General features: G+C 44.8%; 1 protein-coding gene across 1 annotated transcript in view; it reads right to left on the reverse strand.

Moving 5' to 3' along the window:
- The window catches only part of CRIM1 (cysteine rich transmembrane BMP regulator 1), an 891,430-nt gene that overhangs the window by 162,337 nt on the left and 712,213 nt on the right, over positions 1 to 16,880 (reverse strand). The window contains exon 10 of the mRNA XM_086926868.1: positions 6,568 to 6,689. Coding sequence (XP_086782994.1) covers positions 6,568 to 6,689 — 122 coding nt within the window. The remainder of the gene's footprint in view (positions 1 to 6,567; positions 6,690 to 16,880) is intronic.

Below are 16,880 nucleotides of genomic sequence, written 5' to 3' on the forward strand. Positions count from 1 at the left end.
ATATAAGTATTTCTGATTCAAACAGTGTCTAAATGCAACTGGAATCAACAAGATACTAATTTAAAGGCGGACACATCTGTCTGGATAGTATGACCCTGACTTGTAAATATTGAACGGAATTTGACAAATACCTATACATGTCCATTGAGAAACTATCCCAAATGTTGCAGCAAGGTGAAACAGACCGCCGCATAAACGATAGCAAGCATGGGATTAGTGGTTAAACTACACTACCCATGAGCCCTTAAGCCGAATTCCCAGCTGACCTGGAAGTAGCGTGAATCCATTTCCGGGGTACAGTACCGGAACTGTGAGCGCGTGTAAATGCCCCCGAGCAAGCAGCAACTAGCGTAGTCAACATACCGATTGGGATTTATGCCAGGTGAAAGCCGCCAGTAAGATCGTGAAAGGTAAGGCTCTGAGTCACGAGCAGGCACCCGCGCGGATTCACAGCCGCGTCGGCTAATTGGCTAATCCGGTGTTGTGATCTCCATAAATCGAGCATCGAAATCCTCTGAAAAACGAACCGCCAGTGAGGAGGTTGAAGGCATCAAAGCAGGTAGGGGCACGCCTGTAAATGATGTTAAGACCATAAGGGGGGTGCAACAAAGCAGTTTTGATACTGACACTTGATTACAATGTCCCCATGCAGAGTTAAGCTGCCACATGATCGCTTAGGACTCTAAAGGAAACGTATGGTTGGGCAGTGAACGCCTTCACGCGATAATACATACAAACACCTTGCTGGTAGCATTTGGGAAAAGACGATAAAACCCAAGGCAATAGGTAGGTCGTGCCATTAGATGAAATTGCCCACATTGAATTACAAAGTTGAGAGGAGTTAAAGCATACTTTACATTTTCTTTTTGTTGTAGATATGACCAATAGGACTCTCAGTAAGAAGCCCTGATAAAAGCCCGTAACTGGAAAAACGAGGCTAGAAACGCGTCGGCAGACAATCAATTTATGTCCTTGAATTTAAATTAATTGTTTCTTAGAAATCAGGATTGAATGAACATTTAGAGATTCAGTATTTGTTCATTGATATATGTATGCACTAAGATAAATTGATGTGCGTTTTTTGATACGTATATATATGTGATGTATATGGGTCTGATTTGTCTTACATAGTTTTACATTTTTCTACATGTTGTTGATTATGAGTTTACGTGAAAGTATTATTGTTGCACATTGTCTAAGTATAATAATGTCTAAATACTGAGTGTCAAATTGTGATGTTGAGTATATGTGTTTCTCTGAAAGAAGAGAATTTCCACAGAATAATTTCGTAAAATATTAATTGAAGGGTAAAATAAATAACCCAAACCGCTAAAAGCATATAGTGTGGTTTCTTGAAAAATAAATAAATGGGACTCCAGGTATTTTTTGCTTAATTTGTGGTAAGATACGGCACTAGTAATGTGTTGCCGTGCAGGCTGCTTTTAATGTGTCAGGCTGACATCATACAGGTGCCTATCTTGACGATCAGGGGTGTAGCTTTGGGGGACGTTTGGGGTGTAACACTCCCTGAGAAAATGCATTTTGCAGTAAATAGTTGGTTGCAGGTGCTTTCAGCCGGGTATGGTGAGGCGTCTGTCAAATTTCATCCTAGATTTTTACAGGTCCCCACTGGCAAAAACACAGACACACACCCGCTAACACTCCGCACTCATTTCCACTGACATGCACGCGTGATTGTTGGAAAATCTGAAGCTCACATCCCCCAAGTTTTACTGATCAAGCTACGGCCCTTGTTGACGAGTAAACCCCTTTAGAGCCTTCTGGTTTAAATAAAAATAGAGAAGACAACAAAAACCCCTGTGCCCACCGGCGCTGTCCCCGGGCGTCCCTTCTCTGTACAAGAGAAGGTTATTTCGTTAACAAGACTGTTCCGGCGGCCATTACAAGAACTCATTCCGGCGAGAGCGACATGAGGGCAGAATTCTGCTTTAATGAACTGTGCCACAATCAAACGAAGGATGCATTGAAGTCCATCTCAGATGAGGCCCCGCTGACGTATAAAATAATTATAGGCATTCTTGTAAAAGTCCCTCATTAATGAAACTTTAATGCAAGAGAAAGGGGCAGATCACAAAGCAGCAGAACTGAAGAGTACTCTAGCCGCTAATTTAGTCAAACATTAACATCTCACCCCGAGAGGATAGGAGAGGCGCGAGCGGTCTGATTGCGCATGGTGTAAACAAAACAAAAAAGAGAAATAAAACGGGCACAGGAAGCTCTCATTATGCTGCCAGCAGAGACACGGAGGAGTCATTTGTTCCTCCCGTTGCCTGAGGAGCGCAATCAGTCACTCCAATAAACATGAGCCGGTGACTCGGTCTGTGCTGCATTTGTGTTTTGCTACAACCCTCGGCTTTCTTCACTTTTCTGAACACATTTTAAAGCACAATTTAGGCCTGTAGGTGGGAATACGTAATCGACTGATAAACCATTTTGGAGAAAGGGGACTGTAATTTCTATGCAAAAATCTATTTTCCAATTGCCTAACTGAGGGGTGTAGCTTTGACAATAATATTCGGGATGTGAGTCTGACATTCCCCAATAAAGGATGCTACCTACCCAAATAAAAAGGTCATGTGGTGGGCTTGAGCATGGTTTGAGTAGGCAGAGTTAGCAAAATTAGTTTAGAGTGTGAACAATGAAGGACTATTTTTTACAGCATTAATATATAGGTGGAACCATCCTTTGACCAGTCACATACCCATAACCAGTAGAATGTTACAACGCCCAGATAAATATAAAAAACGCTATACATTACTAGAAGCCAAGCACGTGATGTAGTGCCACGTTTACAAAGTGGTACAATGCAATTTCACATTCATATGCTATACACCAGAAGATAAGCACACGAGGCATGGCACTGTGCCATTTCAGTATAATATTGTGTGCTTGACATGGGTCACCGAACTGTGCATTTCTTTCAACTGGGGTATTTAAAGCTGGTCCTAGTTTAAAAAAATGCTCAATGCAAGGTCAGAGGCCAGACAGGTGAGCAGGGCATTTCCATGAGCCAGATGCGTAACTGATGCAAACGTGAAGAAGCCACGAAATGTTTATTGTACTTTGATGTCTGGAACCCTCACCCTATCTTCACCACCTGCTGCACAGAAACTATGTAGTGAGTGGGGCATTCAGTCCCATCTGACAGTCACCGTGTATGTTTTTTCCGGAAGGGCAGTGGACTCTTCTCTGGCCGCAACTCAATCGTTTTACGTGCAGTGCACATCTAAGGTCCCCATTTGATAATAAGCCAGTAAAAGGCCACAGTGCAATGATGGATGATGTTGTCCAGTCCAGTTCCTTGACACTAATCCAGGGCAGGGAGGACTAGTCAAGCTGCACTAGCACTAATCCTGGTCTAAAATCAGTAGACCAGGCTGAGGGTGGGCAGCAAGAGCAGGCTTCGTACAGGCTTCGGCTGGTTACCGGTTCAAAAGAGGATTCACTTTAAATCATTCGTTTTTGTGTTTAAGGCCTTCCACAAAATAGGGGCCGCATACATCGAGAAAAAGGTTTCTGCACTATGTCCCACAATAGACCTTGAGGTCCTCTGCTAGGCTTTTGACGTACATTCCAAAGTTCCTGCATTCTCAAGTGGGTGGCTGATCCTTTCAAGTGATGGCTTCTCGGCTATGGAACAGCTTGCCCCTTTCTCTTAGAGAGGTTCAGGATCTCCTCAACTTCAGGAGGAAATTGAAAACATGGCTTTTCCAACACTAGATCCGGGCCTGTCCGCTTTAGTGCACTCTATTTTGTGGCATGGTCTTTCTCAGCGCCGGGACACTCTGTGGAGTAGCCACGCGCTTTACAAATACCTAGTTAACATAGTTAACATAGCAGCCCAAGCACAGCAGCAACCCAAGCCTGTGGATGGAAACTGAAGGCCCAGCAACAGTAGCAGACTTGGCTGGGTGGTTCAGGAACAGCTTTCAGAAGATAAATGGGGAAACTGATGAAAACTGCGAGACAGCAGGAGAAGCTGCAGAATTCCTATCAGGATTTAAAAACATAAGACACAAACTTCCATGCATAATATATGAAAGTATAACACTGTTACAATTTGGTTAAAAAAAACACCCATATTTTCTTCAAGGGCACTTGTGAATTTTTCCAGTGCATTCAAGGCCAGGAAATCCTGGCCTCCCAATAAGTGTTGAAAATTCACTTGTTGGGAGAGTTTGCCCTATCGCCAACAGAGGTCTTGTGGATGACCCCAATCATTGCAGTGTGTAACAATGTCATGTTCCGCAACCAGGGGAAACGTCACCTTATAAGCCGACCAAATTAGCCAGTCAGCTGTGGTATATTACACAACTGACAAATATTGGACGGTGTTCCACCACACACACTGAGGTGAAGGAATGCCTGTGGACTAATTAATGGGAATAGCTCCAATAACCTTGCAGGACCCAATATGGAATCCTTCATCTGTATATAAAAAATTTCAATAAAATCCCACCCACATATCAATTCCTTAAACAAAAAGTGGAAGTTTAGGCAAATAACAAATGTACCAAAACTAGAAAGCAGGAACTGTGTATAGGAAACTGAGGTAGGGATCCTCGTTGTCCGTTTACTATTTCTAACTGGACAGTGTAAAAGAAGCAAGTGGCTAAGTGCAAAACGGTCACATAAAAGGACTGTCTGCACTTTTGAAAATGTAAGATCCGCGCATGACAACACTGTCATCTTTTGCTAATATTCCACCCATGGTCATACTGGAAAGCAAAATCAGCCCAGGCAAAAATGATTAAAGCTGCCAAAACTGGAAGAGGATGTGACTCGAATCGAGCCCTAGGGGAGACCATCTGGTTCTGAAAAAAGCCTCCCTAGCCTGTAATTTACTTGGGTAAATACCAGAATGTCAAAATGGCTGGTTGAGGCCTGGTTAGTTCCAATCAATGTTCTATAAAGCACTCTCCAGATCCAAACACACAGTGGCCTGCAACATGATCAAAACTAAGCCTTATCAAGTCCCAAACACAACATAGGTCTGCATTATACAGGTGTTTTTTTCAACAGAAGAAATCAGCAAAAACATGAACTATTCAGGTTATACCCTGAAAGGTGGCAATGCTACTGCATGTTTATTACAAATGCCATTAACCAATGTTTAACCCCTTCCCTGCTGGCCCGATTCCGCCCCCGTGCGGTAAACAAACGAACAGGGGCGGGCCATGACGAACCCCAGCCGTCATCAGCACACGAGCACCGTAGTGCATGACGGCTGGGGTTCGTCACCAGCATGGAAGGGGTTAATGTGTGCTGGTGTTTACTAGTGCCTTGCACTGGCACCCATTTCGAACTACCGGGATATATTGAAGAAAGTCCACAAAATGGTGGTGATGTGAGTCTATTTTTATCATATCACAGCAGTGACATGTTTAACTATTTTATATGTATTTTTAATGATATAACTAGCACTTCCAGGCCATTCCCAAAGTTTAAGTTGAGCTGGAATAGTCCAAAAAGTCACTCTTGCTTGAGTGTAATCGTTAGTAGGCCACCCTGGCACTTGCATTCAGCAGTGGCAGAGGCAGCGGACTCCTGCAAAATACTTAGGGACCTAGCACTTAACTTTTTACAAATTAAGCACTGCAGTGTTAGCCAACCATGAGCTGCCAAATGTCACACAGCCCAATGTCATTTAAATGCCACAGAACGTTTCTATGTACAGGCATACAGAGACATACCGGACATCCTAGGGCAACCCTAGCAAATATGATCAAACCAGCCCCAAGCTGCAGGAGGCCACGACTAGAACGGGGGCTTTCACGATTGGGTCAATGCAGCACACCCAGCTCTGAAAGCAGCTCCTAGCCTGGGCCTGCCAGGAAAATACCAGAGAGGCTAGTAAGACCCAGTAGTCAAACTTCCAGGGCCAGCAACATAGACGGTTCAAACACGGTTCTTGTGCGTCTTAGATCCCAGCTGTTTGTTTCCTATCGACATGCTTTTTGGGATGTACATGCACTGGGTGTGGATGGATGCCACTTCTCAGTCATGACCAGATAATCCATTCCTACAACGCAGCAATAGCACGTTTTAAAAGAATGCATTTCTCTGCTTGATGTCCAATGTATTAATAGTGCGTAACAACACAATTCACGCGTGCGCGTGGTGAACACACGGAAGCAACGGCTGTGGTAAAAAAAAAAACCAACAAAAAAAGATTCAGTGATGCAGCACGTGGAACAGGCCCCGCCTCGAAGCCATCATATGCAGTCCGTTCCCTTTTGGCTTGAAGTATGGGCTCATTAAAAAGTCATTCTCAATCCCGTGATGGGTTACTTCATTAGAATGGAGTAATTAAAAAACGAAATTACCACAAATGGGAAGCAAATCCCTAATAAATAGGGACGTGCTGACAGTAAATGGCTTGAACATCTACCACGGGAGTTATAAATACCTCCTCGTTGTTCGTTGATACGTTTGCTTCTGTCATTGCAATGTCTTCCACAGGTGACCCCCCCCCAGCACCCTCCCCCGCGCACGAGCTTTGAAAGGATGGAGAGGGTGGGCTGGACTTGGGACGCTGCCACCTACCTCGGCACTTGCAGGTGAGACAGCCATGACTGTCCTGCTCGAAGCCCACTGCGCAGACCTTCCCACAGGGGACCTCGGGGCACTTCTTACAGCGACAGATGTCACAGCCGTGCTTGTTCTTCCTGTGTGACAAAAAAAAGAGCCATCCACTGGCTATTAGAGCAAGAAAGGGACGACAAAAACCTCACAAACCAAAAGCCTCGTCAGATACAAGCGTAAAAGTTCAAGGTTATAAAGCAAACAGTGTGCCAAAACAACAAACCCCAAGGTCTTACTTTCAGCAGAGAAGCAACTGGTTAAGACTCATCGGAGTAATTAAATTAATCTTTGATTTTTTAGGTTGAAGAAACAATATGAAGAACCCCATTAACAAATCAGCAAAGAACAGAACATTAGAATTTCTTGTTGGAATTTGCCTCACAACAAACTGACCACGCTTCTTTATCGCCAGGACCATCCCGTTTCAGGGTTGTTTCTCCATCGGGCCAGTGAAGGAAACAGCTTATGGTGACCCTACAACCTACCAAATGATGACGCCAGATTGCTATAAGGGGCCTCAAAATATGGCTTATTGCTAGTGGTAATAAAGCGCCCAAACAGAAAAATGTCACTTTAGTTGGGACTATGATCTTGTACTGGAGCCGCCATTTTGGGTATGGCACAGGTCCTTGAGTGTACTAATCCATACTTCACATCTCCAGGAAGGTTCCTATCAGAGGTGGTTCTGTTTGGCAGCCCACAACCAGAGACATTGTCTCTGAAGCAGGACAGAAAAGCGAGCTGCTTAGGACAATGCAACAACAGCAAGAATATCACGTGTTCAGTCACTGTTTAGGTGAACATCCCCGGCCAATGTGACTGGATACCCTGTTTTCGTGATACACACAGCAGTGGGGAGGGGTCTAGGTCACAAAACACTCTGGCAGTTGGAGATAGGGTGTTGCTCTCAACCACCCTTCCTCATTTCCAAACTGTGTTGACTGACTCCGTAACGCTGGCAGAGCAAACCTGAATTATACCCCTGAAGCAGTGGCCCAGCATTACTAAGATGGTAGATAAATTTATAGGAAGGATTAAAAAACACATTCACACTGGATAAAATGCACAACAAACACAGATGATTAACATTATTTTCCCAGGATACGCCAAGAATACACATGCTAAAAACCACTACAGTGGACAATGAGATGATACAAGACTGTGATAAACTTTAAACTGGTCTAAAAAAATTGACAGTGCAACTACTAGATACTTTAGAGCAGCACTGGGTGTTCTTGTACAGTACTCAAGACAGCTTTACATATGTATCGGACTTCATAAGTACAAGGCTGGAGGCATTTGTTGGAACCAAGCTCATCAGATGCAGGTGAAGACTGTAGCGTCCTTCCCAGCCCGGGTACCCACTAATAACTAGGCCTCACACGGACCTTAATATTACACGTCTTCTTTAGTCTGCTTGTAACAGAAAACTCAAAATTCTAAAGCAGCCTGCATTGCATTCGGCTCCAACAATTCGGTCACAGCTCTACTGAATCCAGCAGGAGCCAAACAAATTCAGTAATTGCTAACTCACAAGACACTATATCTCCTCCTCTGTTTAATGAAAATGTTAAATGTTATTTATACACATACATAAATCTCAAATGAAAAACTACAATTATATATATATATATATATATATACACACATACATACACTTAAAACTTTTCAATCAATCTTTTTGCTGCTTTAATTATTCAACCTCATCTTGTCATAGGAAACGGTCACCATCAATGTCCAGAATCTGCGTTGATGGTGGAGAGGCAACAGCAGTTACTGGTGCTTCAGAACCAATCTCATGATCAACATGTAGATCAGATGAACAAAGTCTCTGGTAATAGACTTCCCAGGGCGCTGGGCAATCACCATGTGTCCCTTAGTAGAAACCACTTGAAAAAAGTCTGCATCAAATAGAATATCAGATCTTCATTTCTGCATCTGCCATGCAAGCACTCGACCTCCTCTCTTAAAAATGATGTTCTTCGCATGTCAGATTTTGACAGCATAGGCTTTCAACTTTTGTTTATGAACCATGTCTTTCTCACGAATTGCCTGCTCATCTTTCTCTCTCGGATTAGCCTCAAAGACCACATCTCTGGACACCTGAAAAACCTCCACTGGCTCCCCGTTAACAAGAGGATTACTTTCCGCCTCCTAACCCACGCACACAAAGCACTCTATGAACTTGGACCCGAATGCCTCAACTCACGACTTTCCTTCTACACCCCCTCCCGCCACCTTCGATCCTCCAACCAAGCCCTTGCAACTGTACCCCGTATCAACAAAACCACCATGGGAGGCAGATCATTCTCCTACCTGGCAGCTAAAACCTGGAACTCACTTCCCACTCACCTTCGCCTCACTCAGAACCACCCTACATTCAGAAAACAACTTAAAACCTGGATATTCGACAATTAATTCCCAACCCTTCCTCAAGCGCCTTGAGACCCTCTGGGTATGTAGCGCGCTATATACATTTCTTGACTTGACTTGACTGAGGTATCTTGGTTGTCACTGGTCTCCCAAACATCAATGTCACAGGACTTTCACCTGTAGTCGAGTGAAGTGTTGAACAATAAGCTATGAGGGTAGAATTTAGCACATTTTTTTTTAGCTCGGCTTCTCGAGAGTAGCATGCTGCACTGCTTTGTTTAGCGTACTCATAAAGCGGTCACCAAATCCGTTGGCCTGCGGCCACAGAGGTCTGTTCTGATGATTTATATTCAGATGCTCTAAGAAATCTTCAAACTGGTAAAAGGCGGACCACTATCAGGTTACAATATGGCTGGGACACCCCATGTCACAAAAATACTATCTAGTCTCTTAAGGACTCTGTCTTCATTGGTAGAGAGATCCTCAATTAACAAATCATGAATATTCATCCACAATCACCATCAGGTGATGTCCACTGTCAAGTGGACCGAAAAAAGTACATGGCTACTCTCACCTAGGCACAATTCTGGAGATCTGACATGTTTAAGGTATGTTGAGTAACTTTTGAAGAAGGGCAGTTGCATAGACGATAGATCTTTAATTCCTTTTCAACCCGCTCATCAAGATACAGAAACCAGACATGCTCATAGAGAGCTCATTTTGTGGCAAAACACGATACTCTTCGTGAGCCACTTAAATTGCTTTCTGCTGTAAACTCTCCAGAAACAGGATCCTTGACCGTCGCAGTATAAATCCTTCCTGATTATGGACAGTTCATCTTTGACATCTTTGATATTCACCATCACTGGTGAGAGTTCGAAGGTGTTGGTTCTGTGACTGACATGTGATTATATCTTTCAACTTTAGCATGTCACTATCATAGCTTGCGGTAGTGATAATCTAGGCTTACAAAATGGCAGCTGGTGTGTTTGATTTTACAATGCAATTGATCTAGGCTTCGGATGTCTAGGACAGAGTACCATGACCGAGTATAGGCACTCTGGAAAAGGAGTCAGCAAACCTCTGATTCTTCCCTGGACGATGCATAATGCTAAAATTGAATTCTTGTAATCTTAGTCCACATCGTTCAATGCGAGGAGGCAACCTGGCCTTTGGATTGCTAAATATAGTTTGTAAAGCTTGATGATCAGTTACCAGCATAAAAGGCTTCCCGGACAGGAATACATGGAAATGTTCACAAGCACATACCGTGGCTAAACTTTCTTTTTTCAGGTTGTGAATAAGCCTGTCCTGTTTGGGACAAACTTCTAATTGCATAGGCCACAATATGGCTTCAAGCATTCAGGAATCTGCTGCATTGGGCAAGTATAGCGCCTAACCAGACTAGGCTAGCGTAGATAACCTCTGTGTGAAGTTTTGGATTGAAATTAGCCATTTCAGTAGCATTCTAAATGCCTTGTTTGATTTTCTTAAAACTGTTCTCACATTCATGTGACCATTGAAATGAAACATTCTCTTTCATCAACCCACTCAATGGAGCACTTGCAATGGCAAAGTCTCACATATATCTGGAACAATAGCTGGCCATGCCGAGAAATGAACGCACCATAGAAACATCTTGTGGGGGAATCAGCATTTGGCAGTGCTTGTACTTTAGCAGGATCAGGTATCATACCCTCATCAGAAAAGATATGGCCAAATAATTTTAGCTTTGTCTTGTGGAACTCACAATTATCTGCATTCAAAGTTAAACCTGCATCAGCCAGTAAATAACACACTTGTGTGGGAGCCTTATTGTGCTCTTTCTTGTAAAGCTTTGAAGACCAATACTAATCGCTATAATTGAACGCATTCATGACAGGCTGTATGATACAAATCACACAAGGAGAGACAAAGGCGTGAGAGGTCCAGCATACAGGCCCCAACCAATAGGGCAAAACACAGGGGGAGGGGGGAAAAAGGAGGGAAATGGGTGTGAAGTTCAGGCGGTAGCTAGAGAGTGCCTAGTAGCACTGGGAGTGCTCCATTAAGGAGCAATGGCCCTCACACACCCCAAGGGGTGTCATGCTTCATCACAGGGCAGCTCCGTGTTGGGCTGGCGCTGCAATGCCCAATAGGCCCCGTAGGTGGGCTCTTTGCCAGAGTTCTTTTGTGGTTGCCGTAGTGAAGCTAGGTGTTACGAGGGAGCTTGTGTGTCGTGAGTAGAAGTGAAAGAAAGTGCTTGTGATCTAAAAATGGCTACAAAAAACTCCATGGGTAATTTTATTCACTGAGTTCCTGTGATGTGTGTTAAAAACAACTGTTGAGTAGTGGACTGAAGGGGGGGGGGGTTTTATACCCGCTTTGGTCTAGATAAATGTGTGTGAATGGTCGACATGTTTCTTGCCCTATAATGTCCAATGGATACAAAAGACTCCAAGGGTAATTTTATTCTCTGGGTTTCTGTGCTGTGTTAAAAATGACTATTGAGTCGTGGACTGAAGGGGGGGGGAGAGGGGGGGGGGGAGATTAAACCCACTTTGGTCTAGATAAATGTAAGTGGTGGATGAATGGTCAACATGTTTCTTGCCCTATAGTATCCACAACTTTGGATCCACATCTAAAACACAACTTCATTTTGTGTGCAGACATAACCCCGTGTCCTTCAGTCTTTTGCTTTGGCTTACTTTACACACTCATGACAGATTCATTCTGGGCACCTCCAGCCTTCATGTCAGCAGCTTGTCTATCCGCACGCTCTTCAGCTCCGGCAGCTATTAACACTTGCTCCAGACTAGGAGTTTCGCTCAGCATTTGTCTGAATGAATCTGACAAGCATCCATCAATAACTCTAAGACATATAGATTCGTTGTCTATAAATTAATCGATCTTACAGTGTTTGATGATCGTGTTGAGTCTCAGGACAGGCCTGCGATGACGTTCTCTGCAATATCCAATCACCGTACAGCAACAGTGATGACGCTACAGCACACGGGCCAATCCCGTCGCGGCGTCAGTGAGGGGGGCTCGGCTCCTTCAACCAATGGGAGCGCGGCGGCTTCGATCTTCGGCCCCGCACCTCCAATCAGGACGGCAGATGGGAAAGAGGTTTTCTGGCCCCGGGCAGCGGCGGTGAACAGGCGGCAGATGATATTCGAGGGCGCAGGTCACGGAAAGACCGCCCTCTCGGCCTCACAACCGCTCTAGAGCAGAATTCACGAGGGGAGGCACCACAGACCTCCGACCCTTGCTGGGAATGTGCCGATGAGCACACCGATCCCTACTCACGCTCAGCAGTTGATCACCAAGCACGCTCCAGGTCATAACAGCACGATCTGCACGGCGTCTTGGGGCTTTCTTTAGGAACCTTTTAACCCTGGGTTCCAGGAACAGGAGGCCAGCTCTTCTCAGGCCCTTGGAGATTCAGTGAAGACACAGCACACAGCAAAGTCTTTTAAGTTCAAGTACGCAGGGGCACAGCACACAGCAAAGTCCCATTCTCCTCAGCTTCAGTTGGTCAGCAGAACAGGTCAGCCCTTAGAGCACACAGCAAGGCAATCTTCCTTCAGTTCTTCAGCAGTCCTTCTTCCAGCAGAGGTTCCTCTTGATTGTAGAATCTGATTTTCTGTTGTCAGGGGTCCTTCTCTTATACCCCAAAAAGTCTTTGAAGTTCTTTGAAGTCTTTATGCAAGTGGGCCCTGAGCCCGGTCTAAACCAGTTCTGGGTGTTGCTGGGGGTTTGGGGGTTTCCTGGCTTCCTTCTTTCTTTCAGTATCAGGGACAGAGGTGACAGTCGCCCAGCGGGAGGTGGAGCCAGCATTGTGGTCAGGCAGGCACAGCCCTAGTCACTCCCAGGTGCTATCTCCTCCCACTTCCTTGGCAGCAGACGCAGCCTTTCATCCACGGGCTGACTCAGATAACCTCCTGGGGGCTCTGCAGCCCCTGTCACCCTCAAACCAGACAGTCAATCCACAAACAGTCCCAGGCACACAGAAAGGTTAGACAAGAGAACAGCCACTTTCTAAAAGTACTATTCTCAAACACAGAAGTTAAAAACAACCCTTCCTAAAAGATGTGCTATTAAATTCTGAGTTCAGGGATATCAATCACTTATGTCACATCTTGTTCCTATGAGAAGATAGGCTGGTATCCATTGGGACCAGCCTCCCCCATGTTAATCTATGGAGCAAGATAACCTTGCAGCAGTGAGCACACAAAATGGCTGCTGCTCGCTACCAGAGCATGTTACCTGCACTAGTACATGCTCTACCTTACCCATACACTGCACCCTGCCCAGGGGGGTACCTTGAGCCTTCCATAGGGGTGACTGATGTGCACAGACAGGGAAGGGTTAGGCCCAGCCAGTGGGGACACTGGCCAGGCGGACATGGCAGTCCACTGACTGCACACAGGCCCTGCGCTGGCAGGCCTGAGACACCATTTTAGGGCTACTTATGTGGGTGGCGCAATCTGCGCTGCAGGCCCACTAGTAGCATCTGTCATCACCAGCCCTGGCACACACAGTGCACTTTACTAGGGACTTCATGGTGATACAAATATGCCAATCAGGTATACCCAATCAATATGACAATTTACATAGGGAGCACTTACACTCTGGCACTGAACAGCAGTGGCAGAGTGTCCAAAGCATCTAAACCAGCAAAAACGAAATCCAGCACAGCATCAAAAATACAGGAGGCAGAGGCAAAAAGATGGGGGAAAAATCACGCCAAGGGTGTCAGGTCTAACAATATCTAATTAAGATAAAACTGGAACAGATACAGGTCCTGGGGAGGCGGGAGGGAGTGTAGTACTCTGCAGCTCTACATGCCAAGAACAGATGCATACTGGAAAGTAGCATTTTCTGTTCGAGGCATATGAGCTGCAGGTTCTACACTTTGCATTGATTGTGCAGCAGTGTGTCCCCTAGTGGTGGTCACCTGTATCCGTTGCAGTTGTCTTCTAGGGGAATTTCCTTAAGAAAGTCATAGAGGCTCCTACTTTGCGTGTAGAGTGCCCCCCAAGAGGAACTGTTAATGTATGTTTTGCTTTTTGATAGCATATTTGTATACATTTTACAATCCACCTTGCAATTCCAGCTTTAGTGATCGGGTAGCCATTATGTGGTGGAGAGAAAGATACAAACTATTGCTTTGTTTTACGAAAGGATTTGGTCCTATCTATACAATAAGTGTGTAGAGCTCTTTCTGCTACAGAGTCAGGGTTTTGGAAAAAAACAGGTAACTACAGATTGGTTTAAATGAAAAGGAGTAATGACTTTTGGAAGGAATTTAGAATTAGTTCTTAGAACCACCTTGTTACAGTGTAACTGTAAGAATGGTTCTTGTATATTGAAAGCCTGTATCTCACTTACTCTCCTAAGAGAGGTAATAGCAATAAGGAAAGCTGTTTTCCCCATGTGAGGAATTGCAATTCACATTTGTGTAGACTAGAGGTTCAAAAGGCGGTCCCATGAGCCTTGTAAGAACAACGTTTATGTTCCACACTGGAGAGGGTGGTAACCTGAGGGGAATGATTCTTTTTAATCCTTCCCTAAATGCTTTAATAGCAGGCACTCTAAAAAAGAGACAGATGTTGTCTATTTTGTAAATATGCTGCAATTGCTGCAAGATGTTGGCGATAGAATATGCCAAGTTACATCTTTGTAAATGTAGAAGGTAGCAAATGATATTTTGTATAGAAGCCTCCAGAGGATCAATTTGGTTATTGTTGCAATAAATGGCAAATCTTTTCCATTTAGCAGCATAGCAAGCTCTAGCTGTAGGTATCCTGGCCTCTTTAATGATGTTCATACAGTCTGGTGGTAGGTTAAGATAACCAAACTCTAAGACTTCAGGAGCCAGAGCGCCAGATTCAGTTGATTTGGGTCTGGATGTTGGATGTCTCCATGGTTCTGCGTTAGCAGGGATGGTGTCAGACGTAGCTTTTGGTGTGGAACTAGGGATAGTTCTAGCAGAGTTGTATACCACGGTTGGCGTGCCCATGTGGGAGCTACTAAAATTAGTTTGAGCGACTGTTGCCGAAGCTTGCGCACTATTAGTGGTAGTGGCAGAAAAGCGTACGCAAATCTGCCTGACCAGTTCATCCATATCGCATTGCCCTTGGACAGCGGGTGTGGAAACCTGGCGGCGAAGGTTGGGCATTTTGCATTTTCGTGTGTGGCGAACAAATCTATGTCTGGATGACCCCACCTGTGAAAGAATGGTTGAAGAACTTGCGGATGTAGTTCCCATTCATGAATTTGTTGTGTCTGTCGACTCAACAGATCTGCGATCTGATTGTGAACTCCTGGAAGGTGTTCTGCTAACAGATATATGTTTTATGGAATGGCCCATCTCCAAATGTTCTGTGCAAGCTGGGGCAACTGTAGAGAGTGTGTCCCCCCCTGTTTTTGTATATAGTACATAGCTGTCATGTTGTCCGTCCGGATCAAGACAGCTTTGTTTTGTACTTCTACTTGGAATGTTTTGAGTGCTAAGAATATTGCTAGCAACTCTAGGTGATTGATATGGAAAGATCTTCGTTGTATGGTCCATTGCCCTGGAGTTGTATGATGTAGGAGATGGGCTCCCCATCCTGTGAGAGATGAGTCTGCTGTGAGTACAATTTGTGGAATAGGTTTGAGGAACGGCCGCCCTTTAGTCAAGTTTTTGGTGTTCCACCACTGCAGAGAGCAATGTGTGCGCCTGTCTACCAACACCAGGTCTGTTAGTTGCCCTTGAGCCTGATTCCACTGTTGTGCTAGACATTCCTGTAACAGACGCATTTGCAGTCTTGCATATGGTACAATGAAAATGCAAGATGCCATCATGCCTATTAGTCTCATGAACACTCTGGCTGGGAGAGAGTGTTGATGTTGGAAGTTTGTGACTAAGGCTTGAATGCGCTGTATCCTTGATGGACTGGGATACGCTAGAGCTGTAGACATGTTTATTGTAGCTCCTAAATATTGATGTACTTGAGAGGGCTGTAGGTGCGACTTGGTGTAGTTGATCGTGAACCCTAAGTCGTGCAATGTTTGAATTGTGTGATGTGTGTGTTGGACACACTGAATGACTTGGCTTTTATGAGCCAATCGTCTAGATAAGGGAAGACATGCATCTGTTGTCTTCTGAGATGTGCTGCTACTACTGCTAGGCACTTTATGAATACTCTTTGGTGCAGTTGTTACCCCGAATGGAAGGACTTTGAATTGATAATGCTGTTCATTTCTGGAATCTCCCTCTTCACGGACCCGATGTTTCCCGAATTCTGCCTGCCTTATCACCCGACTTGATTGAACGATTACGTTTATCAGACCCAGGAGGAAAAAACGCCCTCCGAGCTCCTGAAGGGCAGCCATCCCGACTTCTGTATAGTTCCCTTTTTCCCTCCCCCGGCCTGTCTGTCTCACCACCATTTCAGCCTACAACAGATTGCACCTCAGTCCGGGCCTTGAGACGCCTCGCAACGACACACCCCCTCGAGGATTTTCTCTACCTCCTGACCTGATTCTCCGTGCCTCCTTGCTACTGACCTGCCCATCCCTCTATCTAGCTCCTAGATACCCCCACTCCTGTCATTTCATTGGTTTGTGCCCTGCTGAAGGTGAGACCCTGTTGAGGTCGCAGACTGAAACGCACGTCGGCACCACGAACCTACTTGGCGAAACCTACATGATCTACCGCTTCCCTTAATTTTGTTATTGTCACATATTGCGGAGACAGATACTCCTCAGTATTAATCTTTATATTTCTTTTTGTGATAACATTTACTGCATTTTGTCAACTCTGTTCAACTTGTATTCCTATCTACTAATGAGAGGATACAACACTGTATTTATCAGCTACCATTCCACTTACATTATTTTTTTGATTACCACCTGACCCTTAGGTATTTGCC

This window comes from Lissotriton vulgaris, chromosome 6 (assembly GCF_964263255.1).
Source record: "Lissotriton vulgaris chromosome 6, aLisVul1.2, whole genome shotgun sequence".
Lineage (NCBI taxonomy): Eukaryota > Metazoa > Chordata > Amphibia > Caudata > Salamandridae > Lissotriton > Lissotriton vulgaris.